At 55.2% G+C, this 14,571-nt stretch overlaps 1 protein-coding gene across 6 annotated transcripts in view; it reads left to right on the top strand.

Annotated features, from left to right (window-relative positions):
* The window catches only part of ILF3 (interleukin enhancer binding factor 3), a 28,305-nt gene extending 16,664 nt beyond the window's left edge, over positions 1–11,641 (top strand). Inside the window, exons 6-20 of one of the 6 annotated variants that reach the window (XM_067733756.1) lie at positions 279–370; positions 760–855; positions 1,471–1,582; positions 2,005–2,102; positions 2,653–2,764; positions 2,869–2,979; positions 3,344–3,543; positions 3,901–4,068; positions 4,508–4,633; positions 4,742–4,918; positions 5,016–5,169; positions 5,318–5,371; positions 8,787–9,155; positions 9,947–10,075; positions 10,960–11,641. In XM_067733756.1, the coding sequence (XP_067589857.1) occupies positions 279–370; positions 760–855; positions 1,471–1,582; positions 2,005–2,102; positions 2,653–2,764; positions 2,869–2,979; positions 3,344–3,543; positions 3,901–4,068; positions 4,508–4,633; positions 4,742–4,918; positions 5,016–5,169; positions 5,318–5,371; positions 8,787–9,155; positions 9,947–10,075; positions 10,960–11,096 (2,135 nt within the window). In that variant the 3' untranslated portion in view covers positions 11,097–11,641. Of the gene's footprint in view, positions 1–278; positions 371–759; positions 856–1,470; positions 1,583–2,004; positions 2,103–2,652; positions 2,765–2,868; positions 2,980–3,343; positions 3,544–3,900; positions 4,069–4,495; positions 4,634–4,741; positions 4,919–5,015; positions 5,170–5,317; positions 5,372–5,827; positions 7,276–8,786; positions 9,156–9,946; positions 10,076–10,959 lie in introns of those variants that run through there. The other 5 variants (XM_067733755.1, XM_067733759.1, XM_067733758.1 and 2 more) reach the window with 5 other exon arrangements.
* Positions 11,642–14,571: the final 2,930 nt, after the last annotated feature.

The raw sequence follows: 14,571 nt of genomic DNA, 5'->3' as shown, positions 1-14,571 counted from the left end.
TTTTAGAGTAACTTCCCACTTTTGTTTTTGTTTTTCTTATTGTTGTTTTTTTGGTTTTTTGTTTTTTTGTTTTTTTGGAGGGGGCCTCTGATTTTTACCATCTCCTCTTGGGGCAGAGTTAAATGCACTTGAGCGTCTCCTTCCCTGGTCAAGGGTGGAGATGACTTGAGATTCTGGGAGCCTCAGCTGCCCCTTAGGAAGCTGCCACATCCCCTTTCCACCTGACAGAAACCCCTTGGTCAAACTGTACCTTGTCTTCTTATTCCATCCATGAATAGAAACGCTATCAGTCAACGATCCCCCGGACGTTCTGGACAGGCAGAAATGCCTTGCTGCCTTGGCGTCCCTCCGACACGCCAAGTGGTTCCAGGTTTGCATTTTGTTCTTCTATTTGTCTTTCGGTAGAGAATTCCTAAGTTTTAACTTGGCTAATTTTCACCATAAAGTTTCGGTAACATTGAAGAGCACCGTGCTGGACTTAGCACCTGCAGGCGTGCAGTTGCTAAAGGAGCACGCATAGACAAATTTGACACCCCCAAAGGAGGCTTGTGACTGAGTAGGTGGGTAGCTGCTGCTTTGTGCCAAGAGTAACATCATTCTCGTCCACTCGGTGAAGTCGCTGCCGACCACACACTTGATGGTTGTGAACGTTCACCGTTTACCCTTGACAAAGTAGCACCCTGAGACTTGTGTTTTTCATGTTTGCCTTGTGTTCAGGGAGGTGCCTTGGTGTGAAAAGCCTGTGCTTTGTTCCTCTAGGCCAGAGCCAATGGGCTGAAGTCGTGTGTCATTGTCATCCGGGTCCTGAGGGACCTGTGCACCCGCGTTCCCACCTGGGGTCCCCTCAGAGGATGGGTAAGGCACCTTTGTAGCTATAGCCACCCTGGGTCATGTGTGCAGAGACCTCCCAGATCCCAAGAATATGTTAATGGTAAATGGGCTGGAGTGGCCCTTCAGGGTGTGGCCGATACTCCAGTCATAGCTGCTCATTGAGCAACTACTGTGTGCCACACCCTGGGTGGGGATGAGAACGAGACCAGACTCCCATGGAAGGTGCACAGCTCAACCTAGGCAGGGGCCGGCCAGGTGGCACACTTACTGTGATAGATTGCTCTCCGTGACGAGGGTTTTGTAGCTGTTCTTGGACAGGGGTCAGCAAACTGAGGCCCACAGGCCAATTTTGGCTAGTTGCCTGTTTATCTATAGTTAAGAATGCTTTTTATGTTTTTAAATGGCTATATTTTAAGTATAAGTACCTATGTAACAGCTTCAACTTTGCCTTTTGGCCCACACAGCCTGCCCCTTTAACGTCTGGTCCTTTAAGGAGAAGTTGGTTAAGACCCACTCTAGGTGTCCTGTCTTGGACGCGCGCCCGCACACACACACACATACACACACACGGCAACAGCTCCTCAGCATCAGCCAACTCCCTCCTGGACACTGTAGTTAACTGTCCCTCTTGCCTTTCAGCCCCTCGAGCTTCTCTGTGAGAAGTCCATCGGCACAGCCAACAGACCAATGGGTGCTGGCGAGGCCCTGCGGAGAGTGCTGGAGTGCCTGGCTTCAGGCATCGTGATGCCAGGTTGGGGCCTTGTGCTTTGCAAGTTGCAGGGAAAGGACAGGGATTGAGGCCCTGAGGCCACTTTCTGGCGGGTCCCCTGACCGGGTTAGGGCAGCAGCATCCCCGTGTCCCCCTAGGGATGAAGCATGTGACTACCCTCTTGCACCATCATATCCAGCCCTGTGCCGGCTCCGCAGCTGTGACTCAGGGCGGATCCGGGGCAGTGGTGACCCACTCCCACACGAGCTCCATGCTCTGAGATACATGTGGATTATTTCTCTCACAGGCTGGATGCCGAGTGGGTCACCGAGCTCGGTGTGTTTTCCAGAGCTGGGTGTGGATGGGGCGCGGGGGGTAACGCACTTGGTTCCCTCAGCCAGCACAACTCTTCGGAGATGCTAAAAGATAATCCTCTGCATATCTTCCTTGTTTCCTGCCTTCAGATGGTTCTGGCATTTATGACCCTTGTGAAAAAGAAGCCACTGATGCTATTGGGCATCTAGACAGACAGCAACGGGAAGATATCACACAGAGTGCGCAGGTATAGTCATCGCCATTGCCAACGTGAGCCCTTACCCAGTCTGTAATCACTGGCTTCCAGTTCCATTACTGGGTATTCTCAGGGTAGCCACTGGACTCATAGGCTCAGGCTGGGAATTCTGAAGGTCAAGGGATCGTGCCTGATACAGGGTGCCCCAATCTGGGTTGCTTCTTTCCCCTGGCGCCACGCGTGGTTGTCGCCTGCCCCCTCAGCCTGCTCGAGTGCTGTTTTCAGACACCGAGTTCAGCGGGGAGATGTGTTTGCGTGCGGACTGCTCCAGGAGTCCTTCCCTCGCAGGCCCACCACGTGGCTCCGTGTGGCAACCAGTCCCCAGGTTGGGGTCTCCTGTAATCCTCTCGAGGGGGGTGGTCACAGGCTGGCCTTCCCCCACAGCAAGGCTGGGCCCTGGCTGTTGGGGACCCCTCGCTGTTATAGGGGAGACCGTTAGCAACCCGTCAGCTCCCACCCCTTCCAGAAGGCATTAGTGAGAGCACACACGTTGGCTGGGAACGCAGGGCGGCTGAGTCAGGTTCCTCTTCCCCTTCTCCAGCATGCTCTGCGACTTGCTGCGTTTGGCCAGCTCCATAAGGTCCTGGGTATGGACCCCTTGCCTTCGAAGATGCCCAAGAAACCAAAGAATGAAAACCCAGTGGACTACACAGGTAAGCATGGCGCAGTGCCCATGCCCAGGCAGGCGGTATCATCGCACGCTCCCAGTAGAGCCCAGACTGGAGTCTCAGCTGCTTCTGTCCTTGTCTCGTTTCAGTGCAAATACCCCCCAGTACCACCTACGCCATTACGCCCATGAAACGCCCAATGGAGGAAGATGGGGAGGAAAAGTCTCCCAGCAAAAAGAAGAAGAAGATTCAGAAGAAAGGTACCAGCATTCATTCATAGTCCTTGTTTTACCCTCCACGTGGCTTCAATTAAGGTTCACCCCAAAGTGAGTGGGATACCTCCTTTTGCCTTCTCTTTCTCGGACATGATACTTCAGTCCTTTTAAGAATGATTAAATAAATACAGCATGGGTATGGAGCACAAGTGGGGTGGACGTGCCTCAGCTGGTGACCGCAGGCGTGGTGTGCGCCTGGGAGTGGGGCAGGCAAGGCCTCGGCACGTGTTGCCGCCCAGCCCCCTGCCCAGTCCTCCACGTCGTGCATCAGGGCGCAGTCAGGACAGGTTCCCCTGCCCGGTTCAGAATTGACTGACTTTCCAGAGCAACATTGGTGTGTTCTCTCTAGAGGAGAAAGCAGAGCCTCCCCAAGCGATGAATGCCCTGATGAGACTGAACCAGCTCAAGCCGGGGCTGCAGTACAAACTGGTTTCCCAGACCGGTCCAGTTCACGCCCCCATCTTCACCATGTCTGTGGAGGTAGACGGCAACTCATTCGAGGCTTCTGGGCCCTCCAAAAAGACTGCCAAGTTGCACGTGGCCGTTAAGGTGAGCGCGGCCGGCAGCGTCGTACAACGGCAAAACACTTCCCTCATCTTGCTCCCCTTCAGAGCCATCATCCCCTGTTTAAGCATGAGGCTAAAAGAGGGCATGCGCATACTGCAATGGTTAGATTCCTGAACGGTAGCCAAGTCACACGTGGCAAGAATGCCATCATCACTGTGGCTGATGGGCAGAGGGCCCCCAAGTGTGGCCGGGCATCGAGGTGGTCTTGGGAGCTATAGGAAAGCTCCTCCAGTTAGCTGGACGCTACCCTAGGAACTTCTGAGTCAGGACCCCGGGTGTGGGAGGGGTTCTGCGTGGTTGAGCCCTCCCTCACTGGGGGCCTGGGTCTCCCTCCTGCAGGTGTTACAGGACATGGGCTTGCCCACGGGTGCCGAAGGCAGAGACTCCAGCAAGGGGGAAGACTCAGCTGAGGAGACAGAGGCGAAGCCAGCCGTGGTGGCCCCTCCACCTGTGGTGGAAGCTGTCTCGACCCCCAGCGCTGCCTTTCCCTCAGATCCCACTGCCGAGGTGAGCACGGGGTGGGTGCTGGGGTGCCCGGCAGGAAGGAGCAGGCAGCCCTGGGTCCCATGAACCAGGACAGTTACTGGTCCTTGTTCTCTTACCCCAAGAGAGTGTACCTTCCAGTCCAGGAGCCTCTGGAGGGAGTTGGGTGTGAGCTATTGAGCCATGACCAAGAGGCCCTTGCTGGTGTTGACCCAGCATCTGGGGCTGCACTGGGGTGGCCTGCAGTCGAGGGTGTGCCGTTTCCCCGGGAGATGGGGTGTGGGTGGAGGTGGTCCCATTGCTGGGAAGGCCACAGATGATTTCTGGAGACGGGAGTGGCGAGGGGGATGGAGCGGAGGGCCTCAGCCATGACATAGGGGCAGCTGCCCTCCTCCACGTGCTGGAAAGCCCTTAGCTGAGTTTGTTGGTTTTCTTTTCTGTTTTCCCTGAGAACGTAAAACAGCAGGGGCCGATCCTGACCAAGCATGGCAAGAACCCTGTTATGGAACTTAATGAGAAGAGGCGTGGCCTCAAGTATGAGCTCATCTCAGAGACAGGGGGCAGCCACGACAAGCGCTTCGTCATGGAGGTGAGTGGTCCTGGGGGCGGGTCCTGGGGGGGCCTGGAGTCCTTGGAGACTCCCCCCTGTCCCAAGGTGGGTGTTGGGTCACCCCAGACACGCATGTGTTCTTCCCAGGTCGAGGTGGACGGACAGAAGTTTCAAGGCGCTGGCTCAAACAAAAAGGTGGCCAAAGCATATGCCGCCCTTGCTGCTCTAGAAAAGCTGTTCCCCGACGCCCCTCTAGCCCTTGAGGCCAACAAGAAGAAGAGAGCCCCCGTGCCTGTGAGAGGTGGACCGAAATTTGCTGCTAAGGTGAGCGGTCACCCCGGAACTCTCTGACCTTGGCGTGTATTCTCTGGGGATTCGAGTGGGAGGCGAATGTAACCCGTCTGTCTTCTTTCCCGTCCAGCCACATAACCCTGGGTTCGGCATGGGGGGTCCCATGCACAACGAAGTGCCCCCGCCCCCCAATCTCCGAGGACGGGGAAGAGGAGGGAACATCCGAGGTCGAGGTCGAGGGAGAGGCTTTGGTGGCGCCAACCATGGAGGCTACATGAATGCTGGTGAGGACCATTGTCCTGTGCTGTCCCAGTGGGCTCGGCCTGCTCCCTGGAGTGGGTGGGACCCCTGGGGCCAACTGAGATGCCAGAAGAGGCAGGGGGGCCGGCAGACCCACCTCCTGCCCTGGTGACCCTGTCTGTTCCCTTTCAGGCGCCGGGTATGGCAGCTACGGGTATGGAGGCAACTCGGCGACCGCCGGCTACAGTAAGTGTGTGTTTCTCTTTGTCTGAGCTTGGGGAGAAGCTGCAGCTTAGCTCCCGTGGCCTGAGTTAGAGCAGGGTGGCCCAGCAGCAGGAGCAGCCTCCCTGAGGCTTAAGGGCGGCTGGCACCCATTCTCGGTGGTTAGGTCAGGCGGTCCTCCAGCACCCCCCATCCTGCAAAAGTGTAATTTACTCTTTAAATGTTAATGCACACACTTGTGTGACTTGAAAGTTCATTAAAAGTCAGAATTTTAAATTTCTCTGCTTTAAGCCATGCGAAGCACCAATCCTGTGATAATACTTTTCCTGACAGTGCACAGCTCTTGTCTTGAGAAGGAGCCTTCATTGGGGGGTTACAGGAGCAGAGAAATCTAAAACATGAATTTCAAATGTGGCGCTCTGTGCCATTTTTCAAAAGAATTCTAATTTTTTTTCTCTGCTCTGTCTCCCCCTTTTGTAGGTGACTTTTTCACAGACTGCTACGGCTATCATGATTTTGGGTCTTCCTAGAGCATCTAAAAGTATTGCACACAAAATCAACTTTTTACTCCAATTTTCTCGAACTCCAAAACCCAAAGTGTCCGTGCTGTGCCCTGTGCTTCACTGGGTTTCTCAACCGTGGCTTGTCACCGCAGCTTGTCTGAAACTCTTAGCCTGCAGAATTTAAGACAATGGCAGTTTTTATCGTGATTTGCCTTTGAACTTGGTCATATTGAAGTTCACAATAAGTGGAAAACAATTTTCAGAGAATGTGTTTTTTGTGCAGAATTGCACAGAATTCTAGAGCCAGCGTTGGTCAGCATCAAGGCAAAAGCCCACCTTTGCTTTTTATGGAAAGCATTACTTTATTTAAGAGACAGATAATAATGCATTTTAATCTACCTTTGTCTTAATTTACAGCAGGTTTTGTATGAATTTTTAACCTTTTAACAAATTCCCAAATCTGGTTGATGCCTTTGACAGTAACGATTTCACCACATCTGAATCCAGAGCAACCAGCCTTTTTTTTGTTGTTTTTTCATAAGCATGTGAAACGTTGGGAACGTTGGGGAATTGTATATTGTGCTAAGTTAACCTCTTCCACCTTTTGTAAATGCTCTGGTGGGTTCTTGTTCCGGGATGCAATGTTCTGTGGCTGCTTTAGCTAGAGGTGAACTCTCAAAGGTATCAAAACTGTGCTTCCACTATTAGTGCAAGAAACAGACAGGCTTTAAGGAAGAGAGAACGTGGAATTTTGCAAGTCGTAATCACACCTGCAAATGCATGGGATTCTAGAGGATTTTTTTCCATTTTTCTTTTCTTTTCTTTTTTTTTTTTAATGGGGCTTTAAAAATAATCCAGCAGGAAGAGCTTAATACATAGCACAATTCTCCAGTGAAGAGCCAAGCCTCAGCAGGGCCTGTGCTGCTGGGCGCACGTCCACGGCAGAGTCCAGAAGGCCCGGAAAGCTGCTGCCCTCTCACCTCAGGGTGCAGGCTTGAACTTGTGTGGCTTCTCCTTTGTGCGCAGAGGCACACACAGGCGTTTTGGCTCTTGAATGAGACCCCCGTCTCTTGGCGGGAGTCCTTCTTGGGAATGAGTGTAGTTTGGGCTCTGGTCAGCAGGTTTTTTTGCAGCAAGGCCTGCCTCTGCGTTGACTTGCAAAATTTTGCGTTTATTCAGTCAGGCAAAAAATTGGTCAAAACGGTTATTACATAATTTGTTCCCAGGGGTTTGAAACATTCAGTGAAACTTTTTAAAACTTTGATTGCATGATGTATTTTTTTTTCCTAGAAAGTTATTGTTTGAGAATAATGTCTTTTTATACCAGGAAATAGTTATCCTGAAATGACGTTGAAAATTTCCCCTCCCCTTTATTATTATTATTATTTTTTTTTAATCAATACATGTTAAAGTAACAAGCCCTCAGTCCTTGGCGTCTTCATTCATTCCCACACTGGCGGAGGGGCGAGGAGGCGCTCAGTGCTGGTCGTGGGCAGCCGAGGTGGTGGGCTTCCGAGAGGGGGTCTGCAGGGGACCTCCTGTCCTCCAGCCTCCTTGAGAAGCCTTCGCGCGTTTACTTTCTTGCATTGTGGGACACGTCCTTCTCCTTGGTGTTTTTGGCTTTGGGTGGTGTGGGTGGAAGGGTCTAGAGAAAATTAACTGATGTTGCAGATCAGTTCTATCCAGATTATTGTTCAAACCACCCAAGACACAGCGGTGTGGGGCGTACATCTGCAGCGGGTGGAAGGAATTAACCCCATTCAAAAGGCAGGAGATCCTTGGTGCTAAATATGGGAAGGAAGGGCAGGGTGTGTGGGGAGCGTCCTCTCCCCGTCCTCCCACCCTGGGCATAGTGGCCACACCAGGCACCAGCCCCGGCTGTCTGTGGCAGGGGCAGCGGCCAGCCAGCACAGGTGCACCCAGGCCCGCCTGCTCCAGGAGCCCGAGAGTTCTGCAGCCCTTGTGTGAATGCTAGGGATTGCCCGGCTGGGTCGGAGAGCCACCCACATGACCTGTTCTCTTCCTGTCGCCTCACCTTAGCTGACCCATGCCCCGTCAGTTCATCTGAGTGGTGGGGCTGTGTTAAGAAACCTGTCTTCCGGGGTCTGTACCTAGTAACCAGAGGGGGGACCCACCGTGACATTCTCCGCTCCAGGGCCTGAGAATGTGGCGGCCTGGCTGCACGCTTGTCAGTCCTGCCCCTGGGTCCTGCCTGCGCCCGGCAGCTGTGCGGGGAGTAAGGAGGGGCCCTCTGGGGGGGGCCACCCAAGGCAGTAGCTTGAGGGCCCACCTGGGTGTTCTGAACCCAGCCATAGTGTTTCATTCCGCCCACGAGGCTGTGGCAGTCACACCAGGGAGATGCCCTAGGTCATTGGGCTAAGTCTCCATTCGGTCCTCCCAGACCCAGGTTGGACCAGCTGGTCTTCAGGAACGACTCTGGCTTTTAGGGGCATCGTTACAGAGCAGCTCCAGGGGTCACCCAGGCCTGGGACTACAGAGCCTCTTCCCAGCACAGCAGGGGGGAGGTGGCGGTGGCCAGCTGCTTCTTTGGGGCTTTGCTTTTCCTCTCACCGTTGGGGACATCTGGGTAGCAGTCAGCTAGTCGTGAATGTCATCCCGCGCTTGGAGCCCATCTCATTGTAATGTTGACATCCGCTGCGAAAGCTGCTGCTGGCCTGCTGTCGTGCCGCTGCTTGGGCAGAGAGCCATTGTTGTCGTCAGCTGATGGGTGAGTGGGGCTGAAGGCTGGGCCAGTCCATACCAGGCTGCTTCAAGGACCGGAGCCGCTGCTCCTCGCTCTCCTGCCTCTTTCCGTCTCTCCGGGCCTGGCCAGTGGGCTTGTGGGTCAGCCTTCAGGGCCCACAGCTGTGACCTTCCCTCTCCTTCCTCTCCCCCGTCTCCCGATCCTCCAGCTGACCCGCTGCCTTCCTGTTTAGGTCAGTTCTACAGCAACGGAGGGCATTCTGGGAATGCCGGTGGTGGTGGCGGCGGCGGGGGCGGTGGTGGCTCTTCTGGCTACGGTTCCTACTACCAAGGTGACAACTACAACTCACCAGTGCCCCCGAAACACGCCGGGAAGAAGCAGCCGCACGGGGGCCAGCAGAAGCCCTCCTACGGCTCGGGCTACCAGTCCCACCAGGGCCAGCAGCAGTCCTACAACCAGAGCCAGTACAGCAACTACGGCCCCCCACAGGGCAAGCAGAAAGGCTATAATCATGGACAAGGCAACTACTCCTCCTACTCAAACTCCTACAGCTCCCCCGGAGGCGGGGGCGGATCAGACTACAGCTACGAGAGCAAATTCAGTGAGTTGGCTTCCAGAGCCTCCAGGGGTCCAGGCCAGCAGCACATCCCAAGGAGTGGTGGAAGCTCAGCCCTGCCCCAACCTGACCTCTGGTGGAGGGACTGGAAGGAAGCCGGGTGGTGCTGGCTGCAGGGCGGGCGTTAGGAAAATCCTGACAGCAGGGTCCCCTGGCCCAGGTCTTTGCTGGTCCCTCCCTGTTGCCTTCTCCGAGGTCCCGGAGGCTGTGGGCTGAGGCTGGGGCCCAAGGGTGGATAGAGCCTGTGAGTCTGGGCCAGCTGCTGCAAGGTCATCTCCAGGGATGGGCTCTGGAGACAGCCCCCAACACATCCTGAGTTAACTTCCCCGTCTGCCGGTCCTTCCACCTCGTGCACAGACCCAGCAGGCCTGGGGAAGCGTGGGTGTGAACTCGTGCACAGCAGGATAGCGGGCAGCTGCGTGCCGGGGACCTTAAAGAAGCTGTGCTGCCTGTGCGTGGGCCTGGCGGTGGGCCTCGGGTACCTGGCTGGGTGGGAGAGGGGAGGAGGCTGCTGGGGACCCTGGGATGGAGGAGCAGGCGGGAAGGCAGGATGGACCTGGGCTTCAGAACATGATGACATTACAGGGCTCCAGTGGCCCCCGGCGCTTCGTGGTTGGACTGAGGGTGCCAAATTTCATCAGTCAATATGGGGATCGGGCAAGGCCCAGGCGTCAGCTGAGCTCCTGCCACTGCCGAGGCCGCGCACAAGGAACCTAGATCGCCCCAGCCGCAGTCTTGGCCACAGCCCCTTAACTGTGTTATCTTCTCTCCCCCAGACTACAGTGGTAGTGGAGGCCGAAGCGGCGGGAACAGCTACGGCTCAGGCGGGTCGTCCTACAATCCAGGGTCACACGGGGGCTACGGCGGAGGTTCTGGGGGCGGCTCCTCATACCAAGGCAAACAAGGTGGGCCTGGGGCAGCAGGCAGCACAGCATGGGGCCCCTTAAACTCAGAGCCAGCAGGGACCACACGGATTCCATGAGGAGGGGGCGTGGCCTGGCCTGGGCAGATAGCAGCACAGGTAGGGGGGCCCCGGTGGCAGCTGCAGCTTGGCTTCCATGTGGGGTAAGAACAAGGAGTGGGAGACACGGGCACACCAGGACCCTGTGAGAGCACGGGCTTAGGCACACCTCCAGCGTCAGGTTCTTCCCGAGCCAGGCGTTCAGAAATTGCCCTACTCTTTTTTTTTTTTTTCCTTTCCTTTTTGCGGTACGCAGGCCTCTCACTGCTGTGGCCTCTCCTGCTGCGGAGCAACAGGCTCCGGACGCGCAGGCTCAGCGGCCATGGCTCACGGGCCCAGCCGCTCCACAGCATGTGGGATCCTCCCGGACCGGGGCACGGACCCATGTCCCCTGCATCGGCAGGTGGACTCCCAACCACTGCGCCACCAGGGAAGCCCTGCCCTACTATTAAATGTTGGCACCAACGGGAAAGAATACGGAGAACAGTGAGGGCCAAACAGAGCCTGACGTGGAGCTCTGGTTTGGGGTGGTGAGCTCAGCCTGTGCTCAGGCAGCCCCCGGTTACAGCTTCCGCTGCCCATGCGTCGTGGCTGGGCAGCTCCCCACCCCTCATAAACGCAGGGCTGATGGTCCCACCTCAGGGTTTTTGGGACAACTAGACCCAGTGACCCTGGAAAGGCACTTAGCAGAACAAGGTGGAGCTTCCATGGCTGCCCTGCTGCGATCTCTCCGGCAGACACAGTTCTGGTGTTGGCTGACGTCCTGCTCTCTGACCGCGGGGCAGGCCTGTGCCTCTCACCTCTAACCCTCCCCCCTCTCTCCCTTAGGAGGCTACTCATCACAGTCGAACTACAACTCCCCGGGGTCCAGCCAGAATTACAGCGGCCCTCCCAGCTCCTACCAGTCGTCACAGGGGGGCTACGGCAGAAACGCAGATCACAGCATGAACTACCAGTACAGATAAAGCCCCCAAGGGGTGAAGATTTGTACCTTCTGCACTTACTCCCCCGTTGTAAGATTCAGTTTTATGCATCACAGTTAACATGTTAACCGGCCTCTCCAGGCCCCTTCCGCCCTACCCTGTCCACGTTGCTGTGTTGTGAGGTGCAGCTGGTCACTCCTGTGACCCGTCCTGTGACCCATATTTAGCTGTGTTTGGGACTCCGTGTCTTCAGTGGTTTGTTAGTTGCCATTACAACTTTGTCTGAGTAGAGTTTTTTTGAGTTCTTGCAATTAAGTATCCCTCTGTCTATTTACAATTGGTGTTAGTGTTAACTCAGTTTGTCTTTAAATAGTAACGGAAGGGATACTTCATCTGTTAATGCTTTTGTGAAGTGAGTTAAACGAGCTTTCTGTATTTTAATGCTTTAGTGTTTCAGTTTTATAAGTGAAGATTTTATTTTAAAAATCAGTGGGAAAGAGTGGGGGTTTTTTTTGTATGTCTGGTTCATTCAGGCAGTACATCTGAATTGAGCTGAATGTAGACGAATAAAGAAAAACAAAACTCTGTGCCTGTCGTAGGCCTGGGTGTCTGGGCCACCAGCAGCAAGATGGGCAGGTTCCTCCACTCTGTTCCCAGCACAGGAAGGCAGGGTGTGGGGGGCAGGGCAGTCCCTGGTCACCAGAGAACGGCCAAGGCCAGCAACCCAGTTTCCTGGCAGCTTGTAGAACCGGTGTCCCAGCGGCGCCATAGTCCCAGCTCTCCCGTTGGGCTGCAGAGTGACTTCCGGAGACCCACACTGCTGTAGGGGGTTTGCTCACACAGTTGGGCATGCTTTGTTTTCTCCATGAATTCTCATATGGTTTGAAGTGCAATTTCAAGTCACCACGGAGTAAAACATCCTTGTAGGTTGGGTACGTGTAACCTAAAAAAGCCCAGTTGAATCTGGCTGAAAGATGCCGAGATCTAGGGAACCCAGCCACAGAAGCATCCGTGCCAGGATGGCGCTTTGTGTCTGCAGCAGCCACGGCCTTTCCCCTGGTGCCGCCCCACCTCGAGCGTGTTCCACAGAGTGCACGGTTGGCGTGCTTCACGATCCTGGGTAATTTTGCAGTGGTTGGGAGACGTCTGTCACCTAGTGGGTAGAGGCCAGGGATGCTGCTGACCATTCTACACTTGAATGTCAGCAGTGCGCAGGTGGAGGAACCCTCCCCAGAGCAGCCCCCTTCTCAACTCTGGCCCTGCGTCCGGGAGAAGTGGGGGTTGCGCCCGGATTGCTTTACCCGCCTGTCTGGAACGAGCCCCTCACTGAGGCCTGGGACTGCATCTCTACAGGAACCCACCTAGTCTTGCTGCCTCTCCACTCTCTCAGAGCAGGTACTGTTCAAGATTGTGGCCCCTTCGGGCTTCCCTGGTGGCGCAGTGGTTGGGAGTCCGCCTGCCGATGCAGGGGACACGGGTTCGTGCCCCAGTCCGGGAAGATCCCACATGCCGCGGAGCGGCTGGGCCCGTGAGCCATGGCTGCTGAGCCTGCGCGTCCGGAGCCTGTGCTCTGCAACGGGAGAGGCCACAACAGTGAGAGGCCCACGTACGGCACACACACGAAAAAAAAGATTGTGGCCCCTTGGCCTCCCGTGCTTGGTTAACCATGGCCTCTGGGAGAAGTGCGAACCATTCTTGACTCAGAATCACTCAGCTGAGGCAGCAAGTCCAGTGTGCCTTCAAAGGATGAAGATTTGCCTTCTTGGGGAGGTGAGAGAAAGGTGTTCTCCACTAAAAGAGGAAACATTGGAAGAATTTTGCTTACTGCCAGAGCAGAGGAGGCCTGGGATGCCAAATGGTCCAGCCCTGGGAGCGGGTCCCAGAGTGCAAACATTTGTGTTGGCCTGAAGTGCCCTGGGATCCCTCAAGCATTTGCACTTGGAGACCAGAGACAGACCTGAGGGATGGCTTCCAGCCTCGACTCCTCTCCCAGACAGGTCCAGGGGATGGAAAAAAAGAGACCCACACAAGATCACTTGGACCTTGTGTTTCAGAAGATAGGATAAAGGTGTGGACGGAAGCTGTGTCACTGAGAAGTCCATGGCGAGGAACACTCCTGCGACGCCTGCCAAATGCCTTCAACCATGGACCTGCGTTTTCAACACAGGTTTCACCATTGGTTTCCCAAGCAGCAGCCACCACCACCATTCACATTTCTGAATGCAGACTCACCGCAAGGGAATGAATCTCAAGGTTAGGGAAGGCAGTGGAAAAATATGTACCTATGGTGACAAGTCCTCAGGGAGTCGAGACTTGCTGCCGTGTTCATCTGTTGCGGGGAAGGGCTAGACCCCGGGTGGCTTATCTTTGATCAGATGCCTATCTGAGTCTTTGCCACGGTCAGGACAAGTTTATTGCCAAAAAGAGGGCGTTAACTGGGAAGCAAGCAGGATTTCCCCTTGCCTCTTCCAGCTTCTGGTGGCTCCAGCCGTCCCTTGGCTCGTGACAGCATCGCACCAATCTCTGCCTCTGTCTTCACATGACATTTTCCTGTGAGTCTCTGCGTCTTAAATCTCCTCCCTTATATAAGGGCACCAGTCATTGGATTTGGGGCCCACCCTAGTCTAGGATGAGTTCATCCCAAGATCCTTAAAAACATCTACAAAGACCTTTCCAAGTAAGGTCACGTTCACAGATATCGGCTGTTAGGACTTGGAAATACTGTTTTGGGGGACAGTATTCGGCCCAGTACAAGGCTGGGTGAAGGTTTCATCTTCATTGATGCAGGCACAGCCCTGGGAGTTTGTCGGACACAGACAGGGTTACCGTAGTCAGGTCTGGACGCCACAGAGCCAGCAGCATCTTTGCAGCACAGGTAACTGTCCTGAGGAGACAGCTCGTGAGCCCAGATCCTTGGCACCCTGACTGTGCTCAGGGACCTCACTGGTGGTGATGCAGCTGGCCAACAACAGTATCCCAGCCCTCAGGACCACCCCAGGAAGCTGGGTTCAGGAAGATGTGGCTGACACCTTGAGCATGAAGAAGGCCTTGCTGCTGGTGCGTCACTCCTTCAAAGCTGACTGAGGCCTCCGCCCAGGCCTATTGCCCTCCAAGTCCAGGAGGCCAGCCTGGAGGAGGTCCTAGCAGAGCTGCTTCTCCAGCTCCTCCTCCTCAGCCAGGGCCATGGTGGGCAACAGCTGGCTTAGGAAGAGATGTCTTGGCCCATGTGTTGCTGGAGGGTGGTGTCATGCGTCCTGGAGTCACCAGCAGAGAGCACCAGGAGTATCAGCAGAAGGGTCGATGGCCCACAGCCTCAGCAAGTTGATCGGGACAGGGTGCTTGGTGGATAGGCCCTGGGGGTCAGTGACCTGGGACTGGGCACCACCCTGGAGGATGTCTTTGGAGGGAAGGTAGGAAGGGAGAAAGCACGCGACTGACACCTCATGGCGGGATGAGATGATGTCCCAGGGAGGGGCAGGGCCTTGCCGGGAATTTGAATTGATCCCAGGGAGAAGTA

This window comes from Pseudorca crassidens, chromosome 3 (genome assembly GCF_039906515.1).
Source record: "Pseudorca crassidens isolate mPseCra1 chromosome 3, mPseCra1.hap1, whole genome shotgun sequence".
Lineage (NCBI taxonomy): Eukaryota > Metazoa > Chordata > Mammalia > Artiodactyla > Delphinidae > Pseudorca > Pseudorca crassidens.
This window is presented reverse-complemented; position numbering and strand designations above follow the sequence as displayed.